At 44.2% G+C, this 27,279-nt stretch overlaps 2 protein-coding genes across 2 annotated transcripts in view; one reads left to right on the top strand and one right to left on the bottom strand.

Moving 5' to 3' along the window:
- The window catches only part of pik3c2b (phosphatidylinositol-4-phosphate 3-kinase, catalytic subunit type 2 beta), a 61,099-nt gene extending 34,842 nt beyond the window's left edge, over positions 1 to 26,257 (top strand). Inside the window, exons 15-32 of the mRNA XM_056273235.1 lie at positions 2,590 to 2,778; positions 3,280 to 3,373; positions 3,765 to 3,859; positions 5,112 to 5,292; positions 5,910 to 6,017; positions 6,214 to 6,306; positions 6,920 to 7,049; positions 7,438 to 7,574; positions 8,867 to 9,036; positions 10,021 to 10,177; positions 10,439 to 10,548; positions 10,789 to 10,990; positions 18,413 to 18,537; positions 18,708 to 18,825; positions 20,425 to 20,512; positions 21,680 to 21,786; positions 21,933 to 22,061; positions 22,776 to 26,257. Of these exons, the coding sequence (XP_056129210.1) occupies positions 2,590 to 2,778; positions 3,280 to 3,373; positions 3,765 to 3,859; positions 5,112 to 5,292; positions 5,910 to 6,017; positions 6,214 to 6,306; positions 6,920 to 7,049; positions 7,438 to 7,574; positions 8,867 to 9,036; positions 10,021 to 10,177; positions 10,439 to 10,548; positions 10,789 to 10,990; positions 18,413 to 18,537; positions 18,708 to 18,825; positions 20,425 to 20,512; positions 21,680 to 21,786; positions 21,933 to 22,061; positions 22,776 to 22,967 (2,425 nt within the window). The 3' untranslated portion in view covers positions 22,968 to 26,257. The remainder of the gene's footprint in view (positions 1 to 2,589; positions 2,779 to 3,279; positions 3,374 to 3,764; positions 3,860 to 5,111; positions 5,293 to 5,909; positions 6,018 to 6,213; positions 6,307 to 6,919; positions 7,050 to 7,437; positions 7,575 to 8,866; positions 9,037 to 10,020; positions 10,178 to 10,438; positions 10,549 to 10,788; positions 10,991 to 18,412; positions 18,538 to 18,707; positions 18,826 to 20,424; positions 20,513 to 21,679; positions 21,787 to 21,932; positions 22,062 to 22,775) is intronic.
- Positions 12,002 to 13,915, bottom strand: LOC130106915 (m7GpppN-mRNA hydrolase-like). Its single transcript, XM_056273233.1, has one exon. The coding sequence runs from the start codon at positions 13,837 to 13,839 to the stop codon at positions 12,736 to 12,738; it is 1,104 nt and encodes a 367-aa protein (XP_056129208.1). The 5' UTR covers positions 13,840 to 13,915; the 3' UTR covers positions 12,002 to 12,735.
- Positions 26,258 to 27,279: the final 1,022 nt, after the last annotated feature.

The raw sequence follows: 27,279 nt of genomic DNA on the forward strand, positions 1-27,279 counted from the left end.
GTGATTTGACTCTAAATTCTGCTGCTGTTACTGAGGGAGCTTAGCGCTGCAGCATTCACAGTGTTGATGATGTTTTCATATGATGGTGTTTTCATATGATGATGTTCTCATATGCGGCTCTGACTCGACCTCTTGCCAGAGACCGATACTTCTGTTGTGCAAAAAAATTTGCTTTTGCATTTTCAGCAGGTGGACTATAGTTAAGTCACTGTACAAGAAATCTTGACTTGTGCGTTCTGTCTCTTGTGTTATACCACTAAGTGTTGAGGTCACACGGCGTTAACAGCCTGATGGAGTGGCACTATCTGATATCACATACAACTCCCTTCAATTAACCAATGAGAGCATGCCATGCAATGATAAAAAAAAGTGCTCGAGGCATCCAGGTAGTGTGGCGGGCTATTCCGTCGCCTACCAACGGGGGGATCGGCGGTTCGAATCCCCGTGTTACCTCCAGCGTGGTCGGGCGTCCCTACGGACACAGTTGGCCGTGTCTGCGTGTGGGAAGCCAGATGTGGGTATGTCTCCTGGTTGCTGCACTAAGCGCCCCCTCTGGTCGGTCAGGGCACCTGTTCGGGAGGGGAGGGGGAACTGGGAGGAATAGCGTGGTCCTCCCACGTGCTACGTCCCCCCTGGAATCTCCTCACTTACAGGTGAAAAGAAGCGGCTGGCGACTCCACATGTGTCGGAGGAGGCATGTGGTAGTCTGCGGGAGCAGCGACCGGGATGGCTCAGAAGAGTGGGGTAATTGGCCCAGTAAAATTGGGGAGAAAAAGGGAGGGAAACCCCCCCGGAACCCCCCCCCCAAAAAGTGCTCTAGTGCCCTACTATTCTTCACAACATTTACAAAATGTATTCTCATAACATGACACACAAACTCTCTCTCTCTCTCTCTCTCTCTCGCTCTGTCTGTCTCTCACTCTCTCACTCACACCATCTGCAAAAGTCACTACCTCACATGGCTGTATTTTCAGTTACCTGACATTAATGGGTCAGGAAGACCGACAGAGACATAGAAGCAATATGGTCGCCATTGTTATCTGGGCGACATCCTTTGCTGGTGTCAGCAGTGACCCTTTTAGATCTGAACTGAGTGGTGTGTAACAGGAAACACATAATTGTTTTTCAAAAACCTGTGAAGCATTTTGGAAGGGGGAGCACTGCTGGACCTACAGGCCGGGAGTCAGACGTACATCTGGTCAGTACTGGGGCCATGGTGGCTGAATAAAGAGGGTGAGAGAGAGAGACGGGAGAGATAAAAGGCCCGGGGAAAGAGGGGGTGGGGGATGTTGGTCAGTAAATGATGTCAGCGTGGCAGCTGGTGGCTCGACAATCCCCCAGATGATGTGATGGTAGCCCCATCCCCCTCTCCACGCCCCTCCTCTCCGATCCAATCCTCCCCACCACCCATCCCCCTCTTTGTGTGTGCGGGTTTTTTTTTTTTTGTGTTACTGTCTTTTTGATGGAAGAGAAAGACATTTTGAAAAGGTCAGACTGCGAGGTGAATGAAAGGACCCAGCTGTTTTCAATGGGCTCGTGACTCCTGCTCCATCCATGGACAACACATGGCCCGTGAGGTCGCCTCCTCATACTAGTCTTCCTTTTTATTTACACCTCTACAACTCTTAGTTCAGTGTATTGAAGTGGTCGAGGCATTTTATAAATATATAAATATATATAAATATTATATATAAATATAAGTAAGTGGCCAGGGTTTAACAACAACAGGGTGAACAATAGGGCCTCTCTCTTCTCGCCCTCTCACTCCCTCCTGTTCTCCGTGTTCTCCTCGTTCTCCTTGTTCTCCCTTCCCTCTTTTCCCGATGCCAACAATTCCCGTCTAAAACCTAGATGATCTAAGGTCGAAAGTTTAGATGCTGTCTAGCTATAGCTGTTTTTATGATTATTTTACACACCATTTTAGTGGTATATAGTAAGAATGAGTAGAGAAGGGCATCCGTGTGACGTAGTGGTCTATTTATTCCGTTGCCTTCCAACACGGGGCTCGCTGGTTTGAATCCCCGTCTTACCATATGTAGAGTCAGTGAACATTTTGATCGCTTCCCTTTAACATACTTTTTTTTTGAGGGGGGGGGGGTTCTCCCCAATTGCACCCGGCCGATCACCCCACTCCCGAGCCATCCCGGTCGCTGCTCCACCCCCTCTGCCGATCCGGGGAGGGCTGCAGACTACCACATGCCTCCTCCGATACATGTGGAATCGCCAGCCGCTTCTTTTCACCTGACAGTGAGGAGTTTCACCAGGGGGATGTAGCACGTGGGAGGATCACGCTATTCCCTCCAGCCCCCCCCTGATCAGGCGCCCCAACCGACCGGAGGAGGCATTAGTGCAGCAGCCAGGACACGTACCCAGATCCGGCTTGCCACCCGAAGACACGGCCAATTGTGTCTGTAGGGACGCCCGACTAAGCCGGAGGTAACACGGGGATTCGAACCGGCGATCCCCGTGTTGGTAGGCAAAGGAATAGACCGCTACACTACCCGGACGCTCTTCTTAAACCTACTTTTAATTGGTCATTTAATTGCTCAATGTGACAGATGTTCCCTTACTTTTTTTCCCTCCACGCAGGTTGACAGCAGAGGACAAGCGGCTGCTGTGGGAGAAGAGGGCCTTCTGCCAGGCGGAGAGCGGTGCCTTGCCCCTGGTGCTGGGCAGTGCTCCCCGCTGGGAGTGGGCCTGCCTGCCCGACATCTACGCCCTGCTGCGACAGTGGGCCTGTCTCAGCCACCTGGATGCGCTGGGACTCCTGTATGCCTCGTAAGTTTAACACTGGAAGAAGAGCGAGACACCGAGAACCACACAGACAGCAAAAGAGATGGTGACGCCCCGATATCGGGGATTATGTTGATGTATCAGAGGGGACCAATTGTTTTATCCTCCCTTTGGAGGACAAAAAAAAGTGTACTTTGGCATTTGCCGATGCCTAAATTGTAAAGGGAGGATCCAGAAATGTGTGCGTTTTGCACATAGTCTGATGTATGGTGCTGCTTAACACATTTAACAAACATCTGCATCTACAAGCCTCCATCTGATTTGAACATAGACTGAAAATGTTGTAGCTGTTAACGCTACTGGAACTTTCCATAGCCAACTGTCAGACTACATCAGTATAATCATCAACCAAAGTTATCTTCATCTGTTGATAACGCTGGTCTTATCTATGGTTATCAACATTTAAAACATGGAAGAGCAGTTGTTACCAGGGACACTGTTAGCAGGGTGTGTGGGTGTGTGTGTGTGTGTGTGGGTGTGTTGTAGCTTCCCAGACCAGGAATTGAGGAGGACAGCAGTTCAGTGGATGGACTCAATATCGGACCCAGAGCTGCTAGACTTCCTGCCTCAGCTAGCCCAGGTAACGCCAGACGTCATCACACTTGTACTTTACATTGCCGTGTCTGTATTCAGTGTGTTTTACAGAGACAAGTAATTTAAAACACTAATTATTGCAAGTAATCCGTGTGCAACAACAACAACCGCCCCGCTCAAACTCTTCTTTAAGACCTACTCAAACAGATGGTGTTACCTTATGACAGAAATGATCACTGTAACTTAAAACTTGTGTGAAGTCAGTTGTGAAATATTTTGCTTTCTGTGTAGTTTTTTTCTGTTTACCCTCTCTGCCGGCCTCCCTCCCTCCTCTCTCTCTCTCTCTCTCTCTCTCTCTCTCTCTCTCTCTCTCTCTCTCTCTCTCTCTCTCTCTCTCTCTCTCTCTCTCTCTCTCTCTCTCTCTCTCTCTCTCTCAGGCACTTAAGTACGAGTGCTACCTTGACAGCTCATTGGTTCGTTTCCTGCTACGGAGGGCTATAGGGGACATCCGCATTGCACACTATCTTTTCTGGTTAGCAACACTTTCCCTCCTTCTCAAATGCACTGTGATCCCTGTCAGTATCTTCCCCATCTGCCAAGGAGAAAATGTGAATGACAGAAGTAAAGTTGGAGACCGGGTCATCAGAATCAGAATCAGAATTTGGTGCTTTGTGCAGTGTATTATTACCATGTCAGAATAACTGTCAGAATGCACGCTGACAAGGTTTTCTGCATGATAAAGGTTTTCTGCATGATAAAGATTTTCTGCATGATAAAAGGTTTTCTGCAGAATCATGTCTACTGGATCCTCGGGGATTTTTGATGAGCCAGCCTGCCTTTTGCCACCTGCTGGTTGGATTGGAAATTGCCCCAATTGTCTTCTAATGGACAGCATATAGACAAGTGAAACGACACATAATATGCAACACAAAGTAACCGCGGTCAAACAGAATGGGGTGGGGGGGTGGGGGCATAATAGAAAGGTGCACCAACTTTGCAATGAAAATAAAGAAATGCCGTCCAGGTTTAAGTGAACGGCCTCTCCAAATCCGGCACAGACTTAAGATGTGTTTTAGCTACGTCTGCTCCAGGTGGACAATACTTAAGTTCCCTCGGAAGAAAGAAAAAAAGCAAAGATTTTCACCCTCAAAGTGGCCATGTGATGCCATCTCTCTTTTTTTTATTGAATTTATCAAGTTAATCCCTTTTTATCTCTTATAACATTATATCATTATCTCCCACTCTGGGCACTTTTGTAACAAATTGGCAAAAAAAAGAAAAAACAACAGTAAAAAATGGTTTTATTGATATTTCTCTTGCATTTTAGAGAAATATTTAATTTTGATAGTATTATATATTTACTTTAATAATAATATCCTTCATTTGTAAAGTACGTGAAAAACAGAGTACTCAGATTAGCTAAAGTCTAATAAAAGCGAATGTCCTCATACCTGTAAATAAGTACATGTAAGTATATCTGATATAACATGGGTGTTATTTTTTTATGCCTGTCTTAACTTTGATAAAAAGGTCAAAATCATTGTTCAATCTCATTTCCTCCACTTGAGTACGGTGTAAAGAATCGAGTCATTCTTGTCCTTTGGTGACCTTATATTCATGCATTCGTACTTGATGTTGGAGTTCTGACAAAGTCTCCCCGGTCGAGTCAGCCCGACCCACCGTCAGCCAGATTTGATAAGGCTCTTAAGACAATGCTGATGCCAACTATCAACCAGGAAAGGGCCTGTTAAAAATCGACCTGAGTCATTTCCTCCTCACACTAGGCTGCTGAAGGACGCCCTCCAAGACCACCAGTTCAGCGGGAGGTACCAGCACCTCCTGGCAGCGCTGCTTTGCTGTGTGGGACGAGGCCTGAGGGAGGAGTTTGACCGACAGTCCTGGCTGGTGTCTATCCTGGCCAGGGTGGCGCAGAAAGTGCGGGACACAACGCCATCCAGCAGACAGGTGTGTCTGAGAGTGTTAGAATCCTTCTGTGTGTGTATGTGTGTGTGTGTGTGTGTGTGTGTGGTAACTTTTTTTTTGGTATAAAGGAGGTAGTGGTATACACATATATAACTAAATATATCATATATCATAGATGTACTGGGGCGACACGGTGGCGCAGTGGTTAGCGCGGTCGCCTGACAGCAAGAAGGTCCTGGGTTCAAGCCCCGGGGTAGTCCAACCTTGGTGGGTCGCCCCGGGTTGTCCTCTGTGTGCAGTTTGCATGTTCTCCCTGTGTCTGCATGGGTTTCCTCTGGGGGCTCTGGTTTCCTCCCAGAGTCCAAAGACGTGTAGGTCAGATGAACTGGGATAGGCTCCAGCATCCCCATGACTCTGAGTAGGATAAGCAGTTTGGATAATGAATGGATGAATGGATGGATGGATGGATTAGCCATGAAGTGTGTGGCTTGAAGTCGTTGGATTTGTATGATCTCCCTCAATGCTAAGCTACCATCTGTGTGTGTGTGTGTGTGTGTGTGTGTGTGTGTGTGTGTGTGTGTGTGTGTGTGTGTGCGTGTGTGTGTGTGTGTGTGTGTGTGTGTGTGTGCGTGTGCGTGCGTGTGTGTGTGTGTGTGTAGGCTGTCTTGAGAGAGGGCCTGGATGAGGTGAAGCAGTTCTTTTCAGTGAACACTACCTGTCGACTGCCTCTGAACCCCGCCCTGCTGGTCAAAGCCATCAACATCCAGGTACTGAGAGAGAGACTAGGAGTGAGACTTCTAATGTGATCCATGTTTGTGTTGTCTTGCTGCTGTTTCTACTGCATGTAGTGTGTGCATTTGTGTCCCTGTGAGCATGAATGTATGCATGAGTGTTTTAGTCAGTTGACTGGAGATGTCATGATGTGTTTACCCCTCCCTCCCTCTCTCCCCATGTCTTCTACAGTCATGCTCCTTTTTCAACTCCAACGCCGTGCCTCTCAAGCTCTCCTTTCAAAACGTGGACCCACGAGGGGACAACATCAATGTTATATTTAAGGTACATACCGTCGTTTGAGCACAAACACACAACATGCACAACTTACAACGGTTCGAATCCCTGTGTTACCTCTGACTTGGCCGTGTCTGCAGGTGGGAAGCCGGGTATGTGTCCTGGTCACTGCACTAGTGCCTCATCTGGTCGGCCGGGGCGCCTGTTTGGGGGTGGGGGGGCGGAACTGGGGGGGAATAGCGCCATCCTCCCACGCGCTACGTCCCCCTGGCGAAACTCCTCACTGTCAGCTGAAAAGAAGTGGCTGACGACTCCACATGTATGGGAGGAGGCATGTGGTAGTCTGCAGCCCTCTCCGGATCGGCAGAGGGGGCAGAGCGATGACTGGGACGGCTCGGAAGAGTGGGGTAATTGGCCAAATACAATTGTCGAGGGGGGAAAAAAGGGGAGGGGTCTTTTTATCAGATTTTTAGGGAACCTGACCTGAAGACAAGCATTTGAAATCATTCTGCAGCGACATGTAATTGTCCCACTCATCGTCTTATTTGCTCATGTCCGTCATACAGACATCAGAATGAACTTGACTCTCATAGATAACAGTGAAGAAACTTCTGGTAGAAGCGTTAAGTGGGTCCCACTTCTCGGTATCTGTTGTGTCCAGTCAGGAGACGACCTGAGGCAGGACATGTTGACCCTGCAGATCATCCGCATCATGAACAAGATCTGGATCCAGGAAGGACTGGACATGAGGATGGTCATCTTCAAATGCTTCTCCACCGGTCGAGGAAGAGGTATTCGGTTATTTATTTAGCTCGTGGATGCTACTTCAGCTTAGTGCGATGGCGGTGTATCTCAAACAGAGAGATGACTGATCCTGACAGAATCAAACTGGGATAAGCCTTGACTTCAGTTATCTAAACTTCACACTAATACTTTGGGCTAAAGCTTATTTTTTGATACAGAATTTGCCAAACTCTGGAAGAGGAGGACTACACAAGATGATTGTTGTCTTCATGTCTTTTTTTCCTCTTCACCCCACACCACTTCCTGTCCTTTCCTGCTCCCTCTTTATTCTTCCTCCTCTCTCTCTTTCCTTTTGTCAACCTCTGCTTTTCCCTTTATACATCCTCCCTTCCTCCTCCCTGTGTTCTCCTTCTGTGTTTCTCTCCTCATCTTAAGGCATGGTGGAGATGATTCCTCATGCAGAGACACTGAGAAAGATCCAGGTGGAACATGGGGTCACTGGTTCCTTCAAAGACCGGCCCTTAGCGGACTGGCTGCAGAAACACAACCCTACCGATGACCAATATGAGAAGGTCCGAACACATACTGTCTCCCTGTCCATGTTCCGGATCTTTTATACATGACTATACTATAGTGATACAGGTTGAGGATGCAAGGAGTAGAGGTGACAAAGGCGTATGAGTTTAAATACTTGGAGTCTACTGTTCAAAGTAACGGGGAGCACAGAAGAGAGGTGAAGAAGAGAGTACAGGCAGGGTGGAGTGGGTGGAGAAGAGTGTCAGGAGTCATTTGTGACAGAAGGGTACCAGCAAGAGTTAAAGGGAAGGTTTACAAGATGGTTGTGAGACCAGCTATGTTGTATGGTTTGGAGACAGTGGCACTGACGAAAAGACAGGAGGCGGAGCTGGAGGTGACAGAGTTGAAGATGCTAAGATTTTCTTTGGGAGTGACAAAGAAGGACAGGATTAGGAACGAGTAAATTAGAGGGACAGCTCAGGTTAGACAGTTTGGAGACAAAGCAAGAGAGGCAAGATTGAGATGGCTTGGACATGTGTGGAGGAGAGATGCTGGGTATGTTGGGAGAAGGATGCTGAATACGGAGCTGCCAGGGAAGAGGAAAAGAGGAAGGCCAAAGAGGAGGTTTATGGATGTGGTGAGACAGGACATGCAGGTTGCTGGCATGACAGGGGAAGATGCAGAGGACAGGAAGAAATGGAAACGGATCCACTGTAGCGACCCCTAACGGGAGCAGCCAAAAGTAGTAGTAGTGGTGGTAGTAGTAGTAGATACTGGAGATACAGGTGCTATAATTTCAGTGGTTACTCAGGCTATATAAGTCAAAGACCAGTCGCTGCTAATGGCCATAACAATGAAGCACCTAGTAGCCAAGTTTACTCGCCACACACATGCACGCACGCACGCGCGCGCGCACACACACACACACACCCACACCCACCCCTCTAAATTCTGCTGCTTCCCTCTCTATATTGTCTGTTATTTTGGGAGCTTCCCACTGCAACATTTACAATGCTAAAATTGTCGTCATATGTAGCTCTTACTTTTGTTGTGCAAAAAGGTGATTTTTCAGTTGGTGGGCTATAGTTTAATCATCACTGTATGCAAACTCCTCATTTATTCATTCTGTCAGTTTTTATATTACCTTCAATTGTTAAGGTCATACAGTGTTTACAACCTCATGAAGTGACATACACTCTGGTGACCCATACGACACACATTTTCATTTACCGTTGTGAGTGTGCAGTGATAAAATGCCCTCGTGCTCTACTTTTCTTAACGTGTGCAAACTATATTCTCATAAAATGAGTGTGAGCTGCATCCTCCTCTGACCTCCGTTTAACCACAGGCGGTGGAGAACTTCATCTACTCGTGCGCTGGCTGCTGCGTGGCAACTTACATCCTGGGAATCTGTGACCGCCACAATGACAACATCATGCTGAGGACCAGCGGTCACATGTTCCACATTGACTTTGGCAAGTTCCTGGGTCATGCCCAGATGTTCGGCAACATCAAACGGTGAGCCAAGGGAAAGCTGGGATCTTTAGCAGAACCCATACAGGACACTCGGACATGTAGTCCATGAACTTGTGGAGCAGAGTGGACCCAGACTGATGAGACTTTGGTCTCATAGCTATTGAGCAATAAGTCAAACGTTTTACAATTTATATAACACTATTTTAGGGGTCGTATCAGTTTAAATTTGCAAAATGGTTACAACCTTAAATAGCTACTATGCTAAGCAAAGGTTAAAAGTCAAAGAAAGCTGAATCAGGTCATCTGGATACAATGTTTATTGACAGATACGTTTCATCACTCATCTAAGTGACCTCTTCAGTTTCAACTGACTGCAGGTATCCCCACCCTTATAAACAACACAGTGGCATAACGACCGAAAACAACGAACAGTTTCATATGCAGATAGGCGTGACCATTAACTAGTGTTACAATGGCCATGTGTACTATTCACAGAGGATTTGGGATTGTCTTTATGCGTGCTCAATAACCCAGGTAAGAAAATCAAAGGAATGTGGGAATGGTGGCAATCACAGCATTGTAAGATGGTGATAGGTGTGTCCTTAGGCCCCCGCCCTCGGTTCAGGGATGGTCGTTCCCTCTTCACATAGATGGCCTCTTTGACTCCCCATTCAAACCAGCGTTCCTCCTTTTCAAGGACGTGCACATCCTCATCCCCGAAAGAGTGGCCACTGGCCTGCAGATGGGTGTAGACTGCAGAGTCCTGGCCTGACGTGTTAGCTCTCCTGTGCTGTGCCATTCTGGCTGCCATGCTGGTTTTAAGTCTCCCTGAATGTCCACCTGAAATGTTTTCCATAGTGTTATGAATTCGTGTGTCTGGAACAAATTCAGACGCAGTCCGCAAAAATGGCCATACTGCTGATTTGATCCCCAATATTTACACCTTTTTTTTCTTCTAATTAACAGACACTGTTGAGAGTCTCCGTATAACTTGACTTGTGTCTTCCTGTGATATTTAATTGGCAGAGACCGTGCCCCGTTTGTCTTTACCTCGGACATGGCCTACGTCATCAATGGAGGAGACAAGCCCTCCAGCCGCTTTCATGACTTTGTGGACCTCTGCTGTGAAGCCTACAACTTAATTCGCAAACATACACACCTCTTCCTTAACCTACTGGGTCTGGTAGGTGTCCAGCAAATATGTACACATACACTCACTCTATAGTTCAGTCATAAACATGTCACAGTGATAATGATGATGATTATTATTTTATTATTATTACTACCATTAATGGGGAGGTCAAATGTTCTATGTGCAATGTAATCACAATAGTTGCTCTGTGCACAAGACAAAATACTTCCAAACAAATGTCTAAACCATGCCCCTGGCACATATACTCACACCAGCAAATTATGATATGTCTACCTGGTGTGTATGGTGTAGATGTTGTCTTGTGGCATCCCAGAGCTGTCAGACTTGGAGGATCTGAAGTATGTGCATGATGCATTGAGGCCACATGAGTCAGAGGCTGATGCAACCATGTACTTCACCAGGTAAGAACAAAAAAAATCAGGTTCTGTCTTGCACGAGACTTCAGGGCGTCCCAGTGACACAGCCTATGACTTTCATCCTTCTTGTTCTTTTTGTCTTAGTTTACCTCACATCTCTCCTTTTTTTAATCACTCTCTCCTCATCCCAATTCCTCCACATCATTCTTTATACCCCCCTCTCTTTCTCCTTCAAACTTTCTACATTTTTATCCCCATCATCTTCTCTCTTCCTTCCTGTCCCAGGTTGATTGAGTCCAGTCTGGGCAGTGTGGCCACTAAGCTCAACTTTTTCATCCACAACCTGGCTCAGATGAAGTTTGCATCATCTGAGGAGCGGCCCGTGTTGTCCTTTGCCCCAAGGATCCACACGATGAAGAGTGACGGGCTCATCCGCAACCTCTACGTATGCCGCCACGTTCGCACATTCAGCCCCAGCAAGGGCTACGTGAGTCGACTCAGTTTCTTTTGGAATTCGGAAAACTCTTGCTGACACTATAGCTTTATTTTTTTCAGTGGTAACAGTAAAAGCTCAAAACACATAACAACACTCATTGATAATTAACACATAATTTGGACTTGTGGTATTGTTATTCAAGGTGTTAAACACAGATCAAAATCAAAAATGATTTTACTTGAGAAAAGATGGTATGACATTTAAATCCCTACATACTATTTAGTTTGCGCATCATTTCCTTTCATTTCCTCAAAATATTGTGACACCTTATTTTTAATTTTAGTTTTAAAATATGAACCTTCTAATAAATAGTGTGAGCTGTTTTTGTCTTCTTACAGTTGATACCAGATCGATTAATTCATATAGTCCTCTGTGTATTATTGTTGCTTACTGCAGGTGCTTCAATTTTTCCTTTGCAGAACTTTTTCAGTTATCAAACTGCAAAAACTTCCAATTTCCTACCATTTTGGGGGAAAATCCTCCTTAAATTGAGTAATCTAATCACAAGTAAGACATTACTAAATCCAGCTGTTTGGTAAGAGAGGTAACTCACTGCATTTGAATCATTGGTTTTATTTTTATCATAGTTATATAAAAATTCTATGCAAACAAGTCCCCTAAACTTGCTGAGGGAAATGCATCAACACTACAGCAGACTGTGTGTGTATCTGTGTGTCTACGTCTCGTCTTTTCATTGTCAAAGTGTGGTTTGGTTTTGAAGTACATTTTTAGGTTGGAAATGCCCAACGCAGCAAACTTCATATTTCGCTAATTTCACCTACAAACCATAGGTTCTCTATATTGGATCACTCGATTCATTCAATGGACAAAAGCGAATGTCCAACAACTGTCAGTAGTTGTTCTGGACTCTTAATGGAGAAGCTGGATGTCCTATCTCGCTGACTTTAAAGTTCTTGTTTCTTGCACAGCTTTCCTTGTTGATAAACTTAGCACTGGAAACACTTTCTTTTGCTTTTCAAATTCTTCAGTCACTCTTTCAAGTCAAGTCAATTTTATTTGTATAGCCCAATATCACATATTACAAATTTGCCTCAGTGGTCTTTACAGCAACACAACATCATGTCCTTAAAGTCTTGCGTTGGATAAGGAACAACTCCCTAAAAAAAACAAGGTTTGATATTTTTATTAGTTATCAAGTCTCTGTAGAGAACTGATGCTTGATTCTTTGAACCTTACATCACAGGCTGAATTTAAACTCCCAAGTCTGCACTATCTGCGACAGATTTTTATGCATAAATTTATTGAATTCTAAAACAAAGTAATAACACTTATATTAGGATTCCCAAATGAAACATGGTACTATTGAGTGACTCACTATGAAACTGTGAAAAATACTTCTCTTCTTCTGTCAAAGAATGTAAGTTTTCAAAAATTGCTTTCTCCACAATTTTACTACCACTTCCAGCCTTGTAGCTTAAAGGTAAGTAAGAAAATGGGCCTTGTAACCAGACATAGCTGGAGAAGCTGCTGGGAGGGAAAACAAATCACTCAAATGCTTCCTATCTCATAATTAATCATTTAAATACTCTTGAGCAAGGCACTTAACCACCAGTTGCCAACAGTAGTTGGCAACAGTTGCTAATCATTATTGGTTAATGTAGAAATATAAAGTGGGGCAAAACCCCTCCCTTGACAAATAATGGTAATAAAAGTATCTGAAGCGAAGAAGCTGGCAGGTTGTTATAAAAAAGGCACAACAAGTCAAAACCCCCATATTAGTGGTCAAAACATTTCATGATGGCTTCCTTATCAAATTTGAAATTGAGGAAGGACACAGAGGAAAGCAGATGCTCATAATCTCTGCTGTAGACTGCCGGATGGCCATTGATAGAATTGCAAGGAACTGCATATTTCTCAGAGTTGTCCTGCTGTCTTCTGGGTTGAAGTCTTCTTTCTTCTTTCTCATATTGGCTCAGCTGTCCAAGAGTCTTCTGCTGTTTGTGTTTCCCCCAGTTGTCTTCTGGAGATGCTGCATTACCCCGGGGCTGCCTATAGTTTGTCCAAGGGTTTTCCAAAGTTTTGCATGGAGTACTGCCATTGGTGGAAAGATCCTCATCACTGTCTGTGGATTCTCCCTTTAGCTTGGCAATCCATTCTCTGAGTGGCTTTATAAATGGGATGGCCATGAAAAACCTATTCGGGGCAATTCCAAGTTTGGACTTTGGAGTCATGTCATTCTTATGACATGGTAGCTTCTTAATCGGAAACCAGTCAATGTTCCTTATTTCTTTCCTTGTTTTGGGGTTGAACTTTGTATCCTTCGACACTCCGGTTATGATGTACAATCGAGCCAACTGGTCAGCAATTTTCTGCTCGATGTACACGTCTTTGCAGATACGATCCTTGATAACAAAGCCCGTCTCTTCCAAAACTTCCCGAGCTGCACAGTCATGAGGCGCCTCATCTTCGTTTACTTTTCCCTTTGGAAAACCCCAGCCCGACTTTGCCAGATAGCCTTGAACAAGCAATACATTTTCAAGGGCTTCATCTAAAATGATCGCGCCATAGGTTGGGACACCCATCTTATATTCCTTCCACTGTTCTATAACGTTCTGTACGGCCACCCCGTGAGGCAAAAGAAACGGACAGTGGTGAAAAACCGCTTTGGCAAAATCCCTTATCCCGCATTGGGGTAATCCCGGGGTGTTCTGTACGCAGAAGTCCAGGTAGAACCAGTGGGCGAGCTCGATCTGGAAGCACACGCGTATGGCGTTGTCTCTCTCCTCGCTCGGTATGTGGAGGATGAATCGACTGCAGAGGTCGTCCAGTACGCCGGGAGGAATGTCAACTCCTTTCGAATCCATATTAGTTAAAAACATAACGACGTCGCAGGGCGGCTTAGTTAGTACAGAAGAGAATGGATCGGGGCTACCAAGGGAGCTCGTTGACGAGCGATTTCACCAGTTTCGCTATAACTGTTACGTCATCAAGATGCGCCGTGGACGGGCGCCTCCGTTCTGCGCGCTGTTGCGCTTTCCTGTTTGTTTTATTTCTTCAGGTTCCCAGCGGGTGTGAGTGGGACTCGCAGGTCACACGCAGCAGGGAAGAACGGTGTTAAGTCTCCGACCGGACACACTGAACAGACTTCTTTTTTCTTTTTTTACCGACTTTAACCGAACATTTTAACGAAAGTCTTGCCGTGGTCTCGATCGGTACAGTCGTGTGCGGACTACAACGCAGACGCCGAATGGGGGTAGGCGAGCAGGCGCGCTCGTTAAACCCCGACGGCGGGGATTTAGGAGCGCCCCCACGCCGACCCTCCTGGCGGGTGTCCGCTCTCTGGCCGGCAGGATGAGCGAGCTGCTGTTCCCAAACGGGAAAAAACTCGGACCTTTCCAGATCGTCAGCCCTGTGTTTCACTGAAACCTGGCTTAGCGAGCATATCACGGGACAGTACGCTCCATCTGCGGCAGGTCCAACTCCCCCCGGGCGGACCGCGATACGGAGCTATGGGGGGGGGGGCATATGCCTCTACAGCAACGAAGGTTGGTGTACGAGTGTCACAGTGTTGAAGAAATCATGCAACCCTCACTTAGAGACTTTTTTTTAAAATTCATTTAATCTGGTCGGTGTCTATATCCCACCCCAGGCCGGTGTTAAAGAGGCGTTAAAAACACCTGGCTGGGTCAAATTACAAACGCGGAGCACAGATATCCAGACTCCCTACTCATTATCCTTGGGGGGGGGGGGTTAACAGAGCAAACCTCGGCCACTAACTGCCAAGATACAAGCAGCATGTTAAATGTCCCACCAGAGACACAAACACTCTGGATCATTGATTGATCGAGTCTTTATTTGAAAATGAAAAGTAAAAAACAATCTATAATTGGAAACAGAATGTGAAGAATTACCTATAAGAAAACCAAGGGGCTTGTAAAGTGACATTCTCCGGGCAGCATACTACAGGAAACAATTACAGCAATGCGGTATGCACAGTTTATGTCTCTATCAATAATTCCAGATACAGCAAAAGACGGAGACACAGTTCAGCACAGCAACCAGCAAAATGCATCCCATAAACACCCATGTTACAGCAGTACAATGTATCAGTCAAAGTCACAACACCACACACTCACACACATCAAGAACACTCATTCATGATACATACAAGTATAAACAAACACTATCAACAGACTAAGAACATACACTGGTCATATGGTCATTGTCTTTAAGCGTGCTCAGTAATCCAGGTAATTTGTGATATTGGGCTATACATATAAAATTGACTTGAGAAAACCAAAGGAAGTTGAATCAGTTCATCTGGATACAACATTTATTGACAGATACGTTTCATGTATCCCCACCCTAATAAACAATACAGTGGTGTAACGACCGAAAACAACGACCAGTTTCATATGCGAATAGTTGTGACCATTAACTAGACTTACAATGGCCATGTGTACTATTCACAGAGGATTTGGGAATGTTTGCAATCACAGCATTGTAAGATGGTCACGGATGTACTCCCCCCTCCCCCGGTTCAGGGATGGTCGCTCCCTCGTCACATAGATGGCCTCTTTGACTCCCTGTTCAAACCAGTGTTCCTCCCTGTCAAGGATGTGCACATCCTCGTCTTTGAAAGAGGGGCCACTGCCCTCTCTTTTCGTATTCTAATGAATAACCATTAGGTAACATGAGTTTTACATCACAAAATAATTTTTCAAGAAAATGAAAAATGGAATATGCTGTTTGCAAAAGTCTTCAACCCCTTTCACCTTGGTAAACCTCAATTCAATTACCGTATTTCTCAGACTGCAAGTCACACCGGAGTACAAGTCCCACTCAGCAAAAAACATGTTACGAGGGGGAAAAAACACAAGTCGCTCTGGTGTATAAGTCGTATTTATGTGGCGATACCACAGAAAGTTAGTGCTACGCGGGTCAGGGTTTTTCTTAATACCCGCACCCACCTGACCTGTTATGAGAGCCAATCCGCACCACTCGACCCACTAAAACATGCGGTAATTAACCACCAAAAGCCAACCCCACCTGCAAACCTCCAAATTTAGCCTAGGCTACAGCAAAGTGAGCAGTGTTGTACAATTGCATTTATGAGCGGTTTGCCCAGCATAATATCCTGTTGCGTCTTAGCCTAACAGCGTCTGGGTCTAGGCTACTCAATACACAGACTAATTGTTCCAAATGGTGTTCTTCAGCAGCAAAACAAATAACCTATCATTAAAGACATGAACTCTCTCTCTCTCTCTCTCTCTCTCTCTCTCTCTCTCTCTCTCTCTCTCTCTCTCTCTCTCTCTCTCTCTCACAAGCCTCTTCTTTGTTACAAAAAAACAAGTTTTGGTGGTGTAAACAAAAGCTACGGATAATACTTAAGTAAAAGACTCATGGGTGAAGGCCCAACACTCTAAAACGCATGCACTGACCAACACCACGATCACAAATTGATGATAAAGCTGCTTTGCGTGGGTGTGTGTGTTTGAGAGAGGGGAAGAGGTGGACTGGTAGCCCAGCCTGTAGCCAAGCCTATTGCACGCAATGTTTCTATAAGTTATTTAGAATCTGCTCGGAGTGCTGCCTTGTCACTTTTTGACCCGTCCGCCCATGCCCGTCATATTTTCTATCAAGCTTACCCGAACCCGTTTGTGGGTCAACCCACACGTCACCGTATTTACAATTGAGTCGCGAGATTAAACAGTGCCATCTAGTGGTCGTAGTTGAAATGCGGCGTATTCGCCCCACAAAATGGCATTGGTATGCCCCTTTTCCACTACATGGTACCGGCTCAGCTCGACTCGCTTCTGTGTCGTTTTCCATTACCGTAACAGTACCCCCTCTTTTTCATTTCTCAATTATTGTTTTTTCAATTTCAAAATGTACTTTGAAGATCACTCCGTTCCCACCGCTTCTTCATTTAAAAATGCCGGGTGATATCCTATGCGCGCGTTGATGACGCAAAATGACGCAGTGCCGCGTTTCTCCGACCAATCAGGGGTCTGCATTGACTTTGGTACCCGCTCCAGTGTTTTTGGAACCTCGACGAAGGGGGTACCAGAAACGTGGTAACGGTTACCAAAATGCCGGTACTTTCCAGTAATGGAAAACGAAAAAAAGGCGAGTCCAGTTGAGCCGGTACCGTGTAGTGGAAAAGGGGCATAAGTCACCTTGGAATATCAGTCGCAGAACCAGCCAGATGCGTAAAAAAACTGCGCCTTATAGTCCGGGAAATACGGTAGATACACAACGTTACCTTTGGAAGCAAGCTAATTAGCCGGGTGGTCTATTGTAGTGTATAATAATAATGGTTCAGAATGAACAATCGCAGATTTCAACACCTTTTTCAGAGAGGACAGTCAGTTCATGAAGCCTGAGGAAAAGACTCAATCATCATGACCAGAACTTTCCAAAGTAAAGAAAGGATCAAGTTATAGCAAAGCAGATATGAGGAGAAATGTACAAAACATTGTTTCAGTCTCTGAACCACGTGGGGACAGTCCACCATATCATCAAGCAATGAAAGAAGTGTCATGCAATACAGATATTGACAGACAGCTTGCTAAAATTACAGCGATACATCACCAAACACATTGAGCCAATTGCACCATAATACTGATGAGATCCATCGTTCTGTGTGAGAACATTCAGCAATTTTATTTGCCAACGTTTCATCTTGCGTGTGTTTTCCTGCACCAATTTCTCTCCCATAGATTTGTACTGAATTGATTCTTAAAAATACAGAACAAAGTTTCCAATTATGTACTGGAGGAGTTGGATGTGCCTCCCCAAAAAGAAACTCTTACTGTGGTGCTAAACCAAAAAAAACAAACAAACCATATACTTCAAAAACCACATTTAAGGATGTAGAGTAGCACTCACCAGTTTGAAAAAGGACAGGGGCAGTACCTAATTTTCACCAATTTATTTTGGCCAGCAAAACATGCTAACGTTTCAGGCTTCTGCTACAAGGCCTTCATGCTTTGACGAAGACCTGTAGCTGTAGGCTGAAACGTTAGCAGGTTTTGCTGGCCAAAATAAATTGGTGAAAGTGAGGTACTGCCCCTGTCCTTTTTCAAATTGGTGAGTGCTACCCTACATCCTTGGATGTGGTTTTTAAAGTTTCCAATTAGTTTTCAATTACGGGAGGATTATTTTTTAGGGATGCTGAGATGAAATACAGAGCACCCCTAAAAAGAGTCTGAAATCACCAGTGGCTTGTACAAATCAGCATAGTTCACAATCTCTTGAAATTGCCCTAAGAAGACACCTCACTAGAAATGTTCTCTTTATGGGCACCAGGGGTCGTTTTAATGTGACAGCTGTTATTTTAATGCATAATGCACCTTGCCTTTTAATCTCTGTTCTCTCATCCATAGAAGAGACCCAAGTCGGGCTGAGCGCTCCTGCTAACGTTTGATGTGTTTTGTTTTTATTGTGCAGGCTTTTGTGGTAAAAGTGGAGAGAGAAGGCCAGCAGGGGTCGACGTTGGTCCAGAGGAGTTTCGAGGAGTTCCAAGAACTACACAGCAAACTACGGCTCATCTTTCCTTCCTCTCAGCTGCCAAGGTACACACTTTCATGCACACGGGGGCATGCAAACGCTCCATTGTACTCAAACACTCATAGACAAACACACAGTCAGATTTGTCTTCCTTCACGCACGCACACCCTCAACACTGTGACCTGTGGGAGCGTGATAGCTCACCACGACCTCTGCCCTCTTTACCCCATCCTAGTTTCCCCAGCCGTTTTATGATTGGCCGCTCACGGGGAGAGGCTATGGCTGATAGGAGGAAAGATGAGCTGAATGGATATGTCTGGCATCTGGTTCATGCCACTCCCGAGGTCGCACAGGTCAGTCACCCCCCACACCTTATGACTCCTGCTGACTGTGTATGTCTGTGTTGACACGTGACGAAACATCATCTTTATTAAAGCGTAATTAGACACTCGTTTTTTTAATCCTGTCGCCATCCACTCACATGTCGAAAAAGATGGGGGGAAAAAAGAAGGGTGGAGATTAAGAGGAAAGTGACGGTGGGTTGGGAGGGGGTTGTAATGTAGGGGGAGCTGTAACAGAACACCACGTGTTGGTTTCTCATAAGTCTATCCAGAGAATTTAGTCTAGTTTGCATGTCGCCTCTTTACCGGGGGTTCATGTTTCACTGGTCCAACACGCTGCACCCCCACGTGTGCCGGTTATGTAATTTGTGTCTTCGATGCCTCCATATGACGGAGGCATTTGGAGGGGGTTGGTAGTATTGTGGAGGGGGTTGGTAGCAATGCGGAGGGGGTTGGTAGCAATGCGCGTCTCACCCTGGAACAAAGAGAAAGCATAGATTTGCTCTCTCAAAGCAGTCGTGTAATGAAGTCTCATTTTCTTGAATTTATCACCAGGGAAAGTCCATTTTACCACCTAGGGGTAGTACCAAGATGTTCTCAGCTTAGAATTGTAAAAAAGGTTTACTAGCATATTAAATTTGATGGCTATATATGTTAATTAATAGATCATAGAAAGCATAGCAGTAGTAGTAGCAGCAGCAGCAGCAGCAGCAGTAGTAGTAGTAGTAGTAGTAGTAGTAGTAGAAAGCATGCTAGTCAGAGACCAACAATACCCGGGATTATAATTTTTTCCCTGATAGCTATCCATCACATAGAAAGGACATCAGTTTTACCTGTGATATCAGTAATAGTGTATAACTGATGTTTACAAATATACAGAATATACCTTCTAAATATGTATGTCCTCCTTGTATCTACTTTTAATCACCTAAGACAGTAACTCTTGCAGTTATTAATGTTGGTATGATACATAATAAGTCGTCTGCCTAAGCACTGGCCGTTAAAAATGTCTTCACGTGTGTTTGTGTGTGTGTATTTGGTTTCATTTTAACTCACTTGTTTCTTAGAAGTCAGACCCTCCTAAAGGAAGTAGACACGTCAGTTTGAAAAACTGCCATGCAAGAGAACATACACACACACACACACACACACACACACACACACACACACACACACACACACACAGCAGGGTGGGGAATGTTATTGGCCATATCAGGCCCATCCAGTTGCAGAGACTTGGCAACGACAGTGAATATAATGCCACTCCCTTGTGCGATGCATTTGTTGGCATGCAGCACTCCGTTTCAACTCGTATCTTTCAGAACGTTCAAACCGGTTTAACTCTTTTAACCCTCTCTAGGACTACATTATATGTCGTTCAAGCACCGTTTTATCATTTTCATTCCAGACTTAACTATATTTAACATTAAAATTACAACTCATTGAAAATATTATTGATATTGAAGATCTGTCTCCGTCTTTATATTTATTTCTTCATTTTTGTGCGTTATTCTTGTAATTTCGGTTTGAACACGACTCAAACCTTTTGTGCTGAATGTTGAAATTTATTACCCCCCCCATCTCTCTATCTCTCTCTCTCTCTGTGCACAGTGTGACCTTATCTACACTTTTTTCCACCCTCTCCCAAGAGACGAGAGACCAGGGACGGTGGTCAACGCTCTGCAGAGCAAGCCAGCTGGTAAAAACTGCACCGTCACCCACCTGCTGTACATTTGAGTGACACTTAGTGAAGCCGTTTAACAGAATGCCAGATTCTCGCAACGTGAGACACTGTACAAGTAGTACAATGTCGTAGCACCCTCCTACACACACACACACACACACACTTTACTGACTCAAAGTCCATTGTGCCATTATCAGCTAAAACTTGGCAGCCTTGCCAGCCAGATTTCGTCTGAGCCAGACTCGAGTACTTTATCAGGCCGTGTTTGAACCACATGTCTGAAATCACAAAGGCTTTTTATCACACGAACAGGCGTTTACACGAACACAGACGGCGATTTAAGACGTGCATCAAGTGCCCTTTTTTGGATATATCAGGACACCTTGTTGTGTTGCTTCAAGGCGCTGCTGATATTGCAGGTTAGATAAAACCCACATGTCTTTCTTTTGACTGGGTAAAGACATCACGCAACCAAACAAGCAAATGTGTCTAACTTTGATCAGAACCATGATTTAACATACTTCTAAGTCTAGGTTTGTTTTATATATATATACGTATATACACACACACACATATATATATATATATATACATACATACATACATAGTACATACATACATACATACATACATACACGATGCATATATATTAAACTGTCATTTATTTACTTATTTAATTCCATTATAATTCTGTTATTCTCTTTCAATGTTGTATTGTGTAAATTGTGTAAACACAACAGCCATTGCATGTTCTCCGTCTTGGGAGAGAGATCCCTCCTCCGTTGCTCTCCCTGAGGTTTCTACCCGTTATTTCTCCTTGACAAAGGTTTTTTTATGGAGTTGTTCCTTAACCGATGTGAGGGTCTAAGGACAGGATGTTGTGTTGCTGTAAAGCCCACTGAGGCAAATTTGTACTTTGTGATATTGAGCTACACAAATAAAGTTGACTTGATCATCATCTTTATTCACCTTTACTTGTCAAAAGTATTATTGGTATTATTATTAATATTAAACTACAAATTTGACATCACAAAATGTAAATGGCTGTTCTGACATCACAAAACAGCCATTTACATCCAAATGCTTGCAACAGTTTCCTGTTTCTTAGGACGTAGTTTAATTGAACAATATTCGACTGAAGGTTGCAGACGTTTACATACTGGTCCTCTCTCCCCCCTGCAGAGATTTCCTGGGCTCCAGTGTCAGGGAGGGAGCTGGGGGAGGTCAAACTCTCCATCTCTTACAAGGGGGACAAGCTCTTCATCATGGTCATGCACATACGAGGCCTGGTCAGTATGGGAGCGTGTCAGTGTGTGTGTATTTTTGTACAAGTGTGTATTAGGACTCGTCTTAAGAGGGCAATTTAGGATATTTTTCCACGTGGCCTTTGAGCAAACATACTTTTATGCTTATGGCCATGTCCTCCATCTCCCAGCAACCCCTCCAGGATGGGACAGATCCTGACCCCTACGTGAAGCTTTACCTCTTACCGGACCCCCAGAAGACCAGCAAGAGAAAGACCAAGGCAGCACGACGCACTTGCAATCCCACCTACAACGAGCTGGTAAGCCACGATTTGTACTTGGCTTAAAAACGGCAAAAAAGGCAGTTTGGATGTGTTCGAAATGCACTTACTCCATCCAGACTACATTCATTACATGTATACTAAACATGCTCATGGTAGGACCCTCAGAGCTACAGACAGTCTTCTGCTAACTATCCCAGCAACCCAAGCTGAGGCTCAGAGGGAAGCAGCGTTCTGTGTATATGGTCCTAAATTCTAGAAAGGTCTCCCATTTGAACTAAGACGATTCAAAAGCAACTTTTAAACACTCAAAAACACATCTCCCTGCATTTACCAAGGGCACCAACCCTCTACCTTTTAATAGATGCTAATTTGCTGCCAGTCAGTTACGGGTTCTGTCCTGTCATTGTATTTCCCTATTCTTTTATATTTTCTTTACTCTATTTTATTAAGGTTATTTTTATACTTTTAATTTTTTTTTTTTTTACGAAATCCAATTCCCTTTATCCTACTTTTTTATCCGTGCATCTTGGCATAGTGTTCAGTGCACTCATTGCACTTGAATGTACAAAATGTGCTGTATGAATAAAGTTTTTATTAGTTTGATTGATGGCTCTTCATCAACCCCCCCCCCCACATCTTAACCCTGTTCCATCTTATATTTTCCTCTCCTCCTTTTTTCCATACCTCCTCATTTTTCACTTCCTTTCATTTGTCTCCTCCCTCCCTCTTTCCTCCCTCCAACGTACCCAGTTGGTGTACGAGCGCATCCCGCAGGGGGACCTGGAGCAAAGAGTGATTCACCTGCGGGTGCTAAGTGAGGGGGCGTTCTGGGAGAACACCTTACTGGGAGAGACGTTCATCCCCCTCAAAAAGCTCCACCCTGGACAGCACTGGGTCGACTGGCACCAGCTGGGCACAAGAGGCAGCGAGTCCTCCCGCTGAGACAAGGAGACGATGGATGGTTAAAGGACAATTCCATTTTGTTTTTTTGGGGTTTTTTTTTGTTTTTTTGTTTTTTTTACAACGTGGGTCTTGTTTTCATCTTTTTTGCAATAGTGCATGTCGGTTATAATATAATTTTACCCAGCGACTTCATTTTGGAGATTTTAGATAAGGGACCACCAGCTCTATAACGGCGTCTTATGGGGCAGCTAAACACGAGCCTTAAAACTGTCATTTCACAAACAACAATAACAACAACAGAACCCTAGGATGTCTCTGCTGCGCTGGCCGGCTAGTTTATCATTGGTAAAGTAAGCTAGCCATTTCTGCGAGTTGAACCCGGAAATAGCTCTGCAATGTAGTCGGCCATTGATGATATTGGACATTTCAGTAAGAAATGTTAACTTCAGCTTTTGTCTTCACTTCCACATATGTGGTGTAGATAACGGGGATGAATTGGACTTGTTGAGACGTGGCTGAAGCTCATGTTGACTGTCGCCCCATAAGACGATGTTATGAAGCTGTGCATAGCGGCGGTATCCATACTCTCCAAAATAAAGCCTGTGAGTAAAATGACATCATATCCAGTACGCACAATCGGGCAAAAACTACGAAAAGAAGACCCAAATTGTGTGTGTGTGTGTTTGTGTGTTTTTGCTCACACTCTCACAACACTTTTCACAGATGGTAAGTCTTTAATGCTGGCTTTCCCAGCGGGGGACGTGTGTTGGTTTGTGTCTTGCCTGCCGTGGCGCCAAAGGGAGACTGTGTGTGCACTTTAAAAAACCTTTTTGGATGATGGGTTGAAAAAAACTTGAATACTGTCCCCAGTGGGTTTTATCCTCATATGACAACAGCTTGACTGCATACTGTGACTAATACGATAGCAGTAATGTCCCCGCATCGTGTTCCAGACAGGGAAAAGAGGAAAGAAATGCTTACGTGTAGGCTCCGCTAGCTGTTGAAAGCATTCGTTTACAGATGTCTGGCTCTTTTCAGCTACTTGACCTTCCCCACCTCCCCGGATCAGAAGCGCTGTTTAGTCTGTCCGCAATGTCGGTTAGAAAGGACCCGATTGTTGTCGTTTTTAACTGGGAAGTTATTTCTATTCTAAAATTATGTCTTGTGTTAAATTTAATGTCAGTTTAATTTTGAACTTTGCTTGAAGAGTGACTTTGTTTTTTTCCTTGTTGATTTCTTTGCATATTGCGTGGATGTGTCGGCTGTAGATATAGTGGGTATTGTCAGGATGTGGCTGGTTGTTATCCACAAACCTGTAATAACCTGCCTATGGTATGGAAGGACCGGATTTTGTGGATATTATCCGATCAGCAGTTTTGCGGCTGTGTTACTAATGTGTGTTTCAACACAGGTGAAAATGGGACGGCCTGTATGAAAGAAGCAATGATCACTTTTGAGATGTTGGCCTCTCTGTATAGTGTAGATAGAGCGCGAGCCTGGCCATATCCGTTGCGATTATTGAGTAGCTCTACATTTTTAAATCATGTACAGCACAACCTTCTTCAGCAGTCGACGCTATTAGTCGACGTCTATACAAGCACACAGATTTTGCTCGGCTTTTAACATTTGAGATGTAGCGCTGTAAAAACGACGTTGCCCGTATGTGGAATATTTTTCGTATAAGGAGAATATCAACAACCGAAACCTTAAATCGAGGTTTTAGCTTAATATTAATGCTTTCAGTCAGGGAAATATGCATGAGTGCTTCTTGAAGTCTATTAATGTGCGTGCCTACTTACTGCTCACCGCTGTGAGAGAGAAACACACAAAGCGTTCTGCAGCCCTGGTTTTCCATGCATGTTTTAATTTTGATCAAGGACACGTCTTAGATCCTTTTGAGTCCACGTTTTTGAGAACGTATTTTTGGGTCTAATTATGCAAGATGCATATTTTCAAGTGAAACAAGTTGGAATAAGTGCTGAGAAAGGGGAAAACAGAAACTGATTGGACTTGTGCACAGCATGCATGTTGTGTTCCTGCAGGAGCACCGAAGCAGCCGGTGCGTGTTCAGACAGCAGCTCGTGGCTTTTGGATATGAGGGAAGTAGCGCTGGTTTTGTGGGTACGTCACAGCAAAACACAAGTTGACTGTCCCCCCCATCAGCTGACTAGACCGTCCTCTCCACCTTGTTCTTTTCCGATAATGTAGCGCACATTGCGTCGCTTGTGTGCTTTATCAACAGACGGTCTGTTTGTGCAGGTTGCAGAGGACATAGCCAGTTAGGATTTTAATTAGACTGGCAGTCAAAATAAACAAACCCAAAATCAGAAACGTCAATTATTCATTTAACACTGGTGCCTGTGACAAGGAAAAGCCTTTTTCCTACACTTTATTGCAAATTTAAAAAAATCTGTGCCTCGGTTATGTAATTATTATTATTGAAAAAATTTTTTTTTTACATTTCCATTAGTGCTTCCTGGCTTGTATTTTCTCTACCATTATATCAGTTTAGCATTAGATATGTAGTGTCAGACTTTTAAGCGTAACTTAATGAGTTGAGAAGTTTGTGTTTGTTGTGTGCTTAAATGAAGACCCGTTTTTTTTTTTTTTTTTTTTTTAAGTGTCCCTTTTCTGCAGTGTATGTCGGTGTACGTCTGTGGTAAGGCAAGTCAGCTGTGTCAGCAATATACTCAAAATGGTTTTCTGTCCATGCCTCCTTTCCTTTTAGGTTTTGAACTAACAAAAATAAAATACAAATAATTCCTGACCTGCGTTCAAATATCTAAGCTGTAGATTAACGTATACGTTAACTAGCTCAACGCTTAAAAGTAGACGAAGAATGAAAATGTCTGCACTGTACGTATCTGCACACATCCACACAATGTTTTTTTCAAAGTACCTGTGATGGAAATGGGGCAAGGGCAGAAAACTGTCGTGAAGAACTGAGTGGGCCGCCGGGACTGGCTCGAGGAACTTTAAAATGAGCAGCCGCAAGGGGATTCCAACCCTCAACCCCGTGAGACGTGCTGACGGAAAAGGAGAAAACGTAAGTTCAAAATGAACTGGATTTTATGTACTGTAAATAAGACTGAGAAATATCAATGTGATTTGATTTTTTTTCAATTCAGCATAGTTTTGCCTCGTTTTTAATGTTTAATTTGAAAAGGCTATACTGAGTAAATTTCATTTTTGAATGTGTTGTGTAATTTTAATTTTTGAATGTGTTTTGTAATATTATTTGCACTGTAAAATAAATTTGAATCAGAAAGTTTGGTGTGTGATGAAAGCGCTGGATCCTGGCTCAGCATCCTTAACTGTCATCGGTCCTCCTAACAATGCTGGTTTGGCTGTCTCTCCTGAAACTTGTAAAGAAATTTAAACTTATTTGTCAGTAAAACTGTGGATATTAGAGTCAACTCCACTTTCTTAAATAATTTTGAACCCATTTCTTTCCCTTGTTTAATACTAAACACAAAATTTAATACCAAATTTAACTCCTTGTGGACTGGGTGCTGTGGCCCCATTTTACCTATACCGCTGCTTACCTGGATGATGTCATCATCCATAGTGAGACCTGGGAGCAGCACATGGAGCAGGTGGGGGCTGTCTCTGATGTGGGCGGGGCTTAAGACCAACCCAAATTAGTGTGGGGGTGGATGGAAGGAGGTACAGTACACCCCCCCCCCACTGATTACCCAGTGCTCCAGCTTCTCTGGTCCAGCAGATAGAGAGCACTGCCAGCTCTGCCACTTCACTGGTAGAGAAGCTGTCGCATGTGCCACAGAAAGTTGAATCAGTTCATCTTGACACAACATTTAATCACTCATCTAAGTGACCTCTTCAGTCTCAGCTGAAGTGACCTCTTCAGTTGAACCGATTCAACTTTATGCGATTTCCTTACCTGGATTATTGAGCATGCATTAAGACTCACATGTGCCATTTTGTTTTTGTCAGTAAGATCACAAGGACAACTGTTATTGCTCTGAGCTCTGATTGCTGTAATCTAATGTGTGTGTATGTGTGTGTGTTTGTGTATATGTGTGTGTGTGTGTGTGTGTGTGATCTATATAATACAGTGATTTATTTGTTAAATATGCTGCAAATGACATTTATGATTTGCTAGTGCCAAGCTATCCTAAAGGTAACACTTGGCCCCAATTTTTAGCAAGTTCCAGAGGAATCAAGTAAAAGAGAAGAGACTTTTTCTTACCAAAAAAGAAAAAAGCACGACAAAGTAAATCTTCGAGTAGAAGAGACTTTATTTGTCTTACAGCTTTGAACACATGCAGGCGGGGAGTGGTGGCCGAAGAAATTTTCCCTCTGCATTTCCCCCCGAACTTGCCCAGGCAGG

This window comes from Lampris incognitus, chromosome 2, assembly GCF_029633865.1.
Source record: "Lampris incognitus isolate fLamInc1 chromosome 2, fLamInc1.hap2, whole genome shotgun sequence".
Classification (NCBI taxonomy): domain Eukaryota; kingdom Metazoa; phylum Chordata; class Actinopteri; order Lampriformes; family Lampridae; genus Lampris; species Lampris incognitus.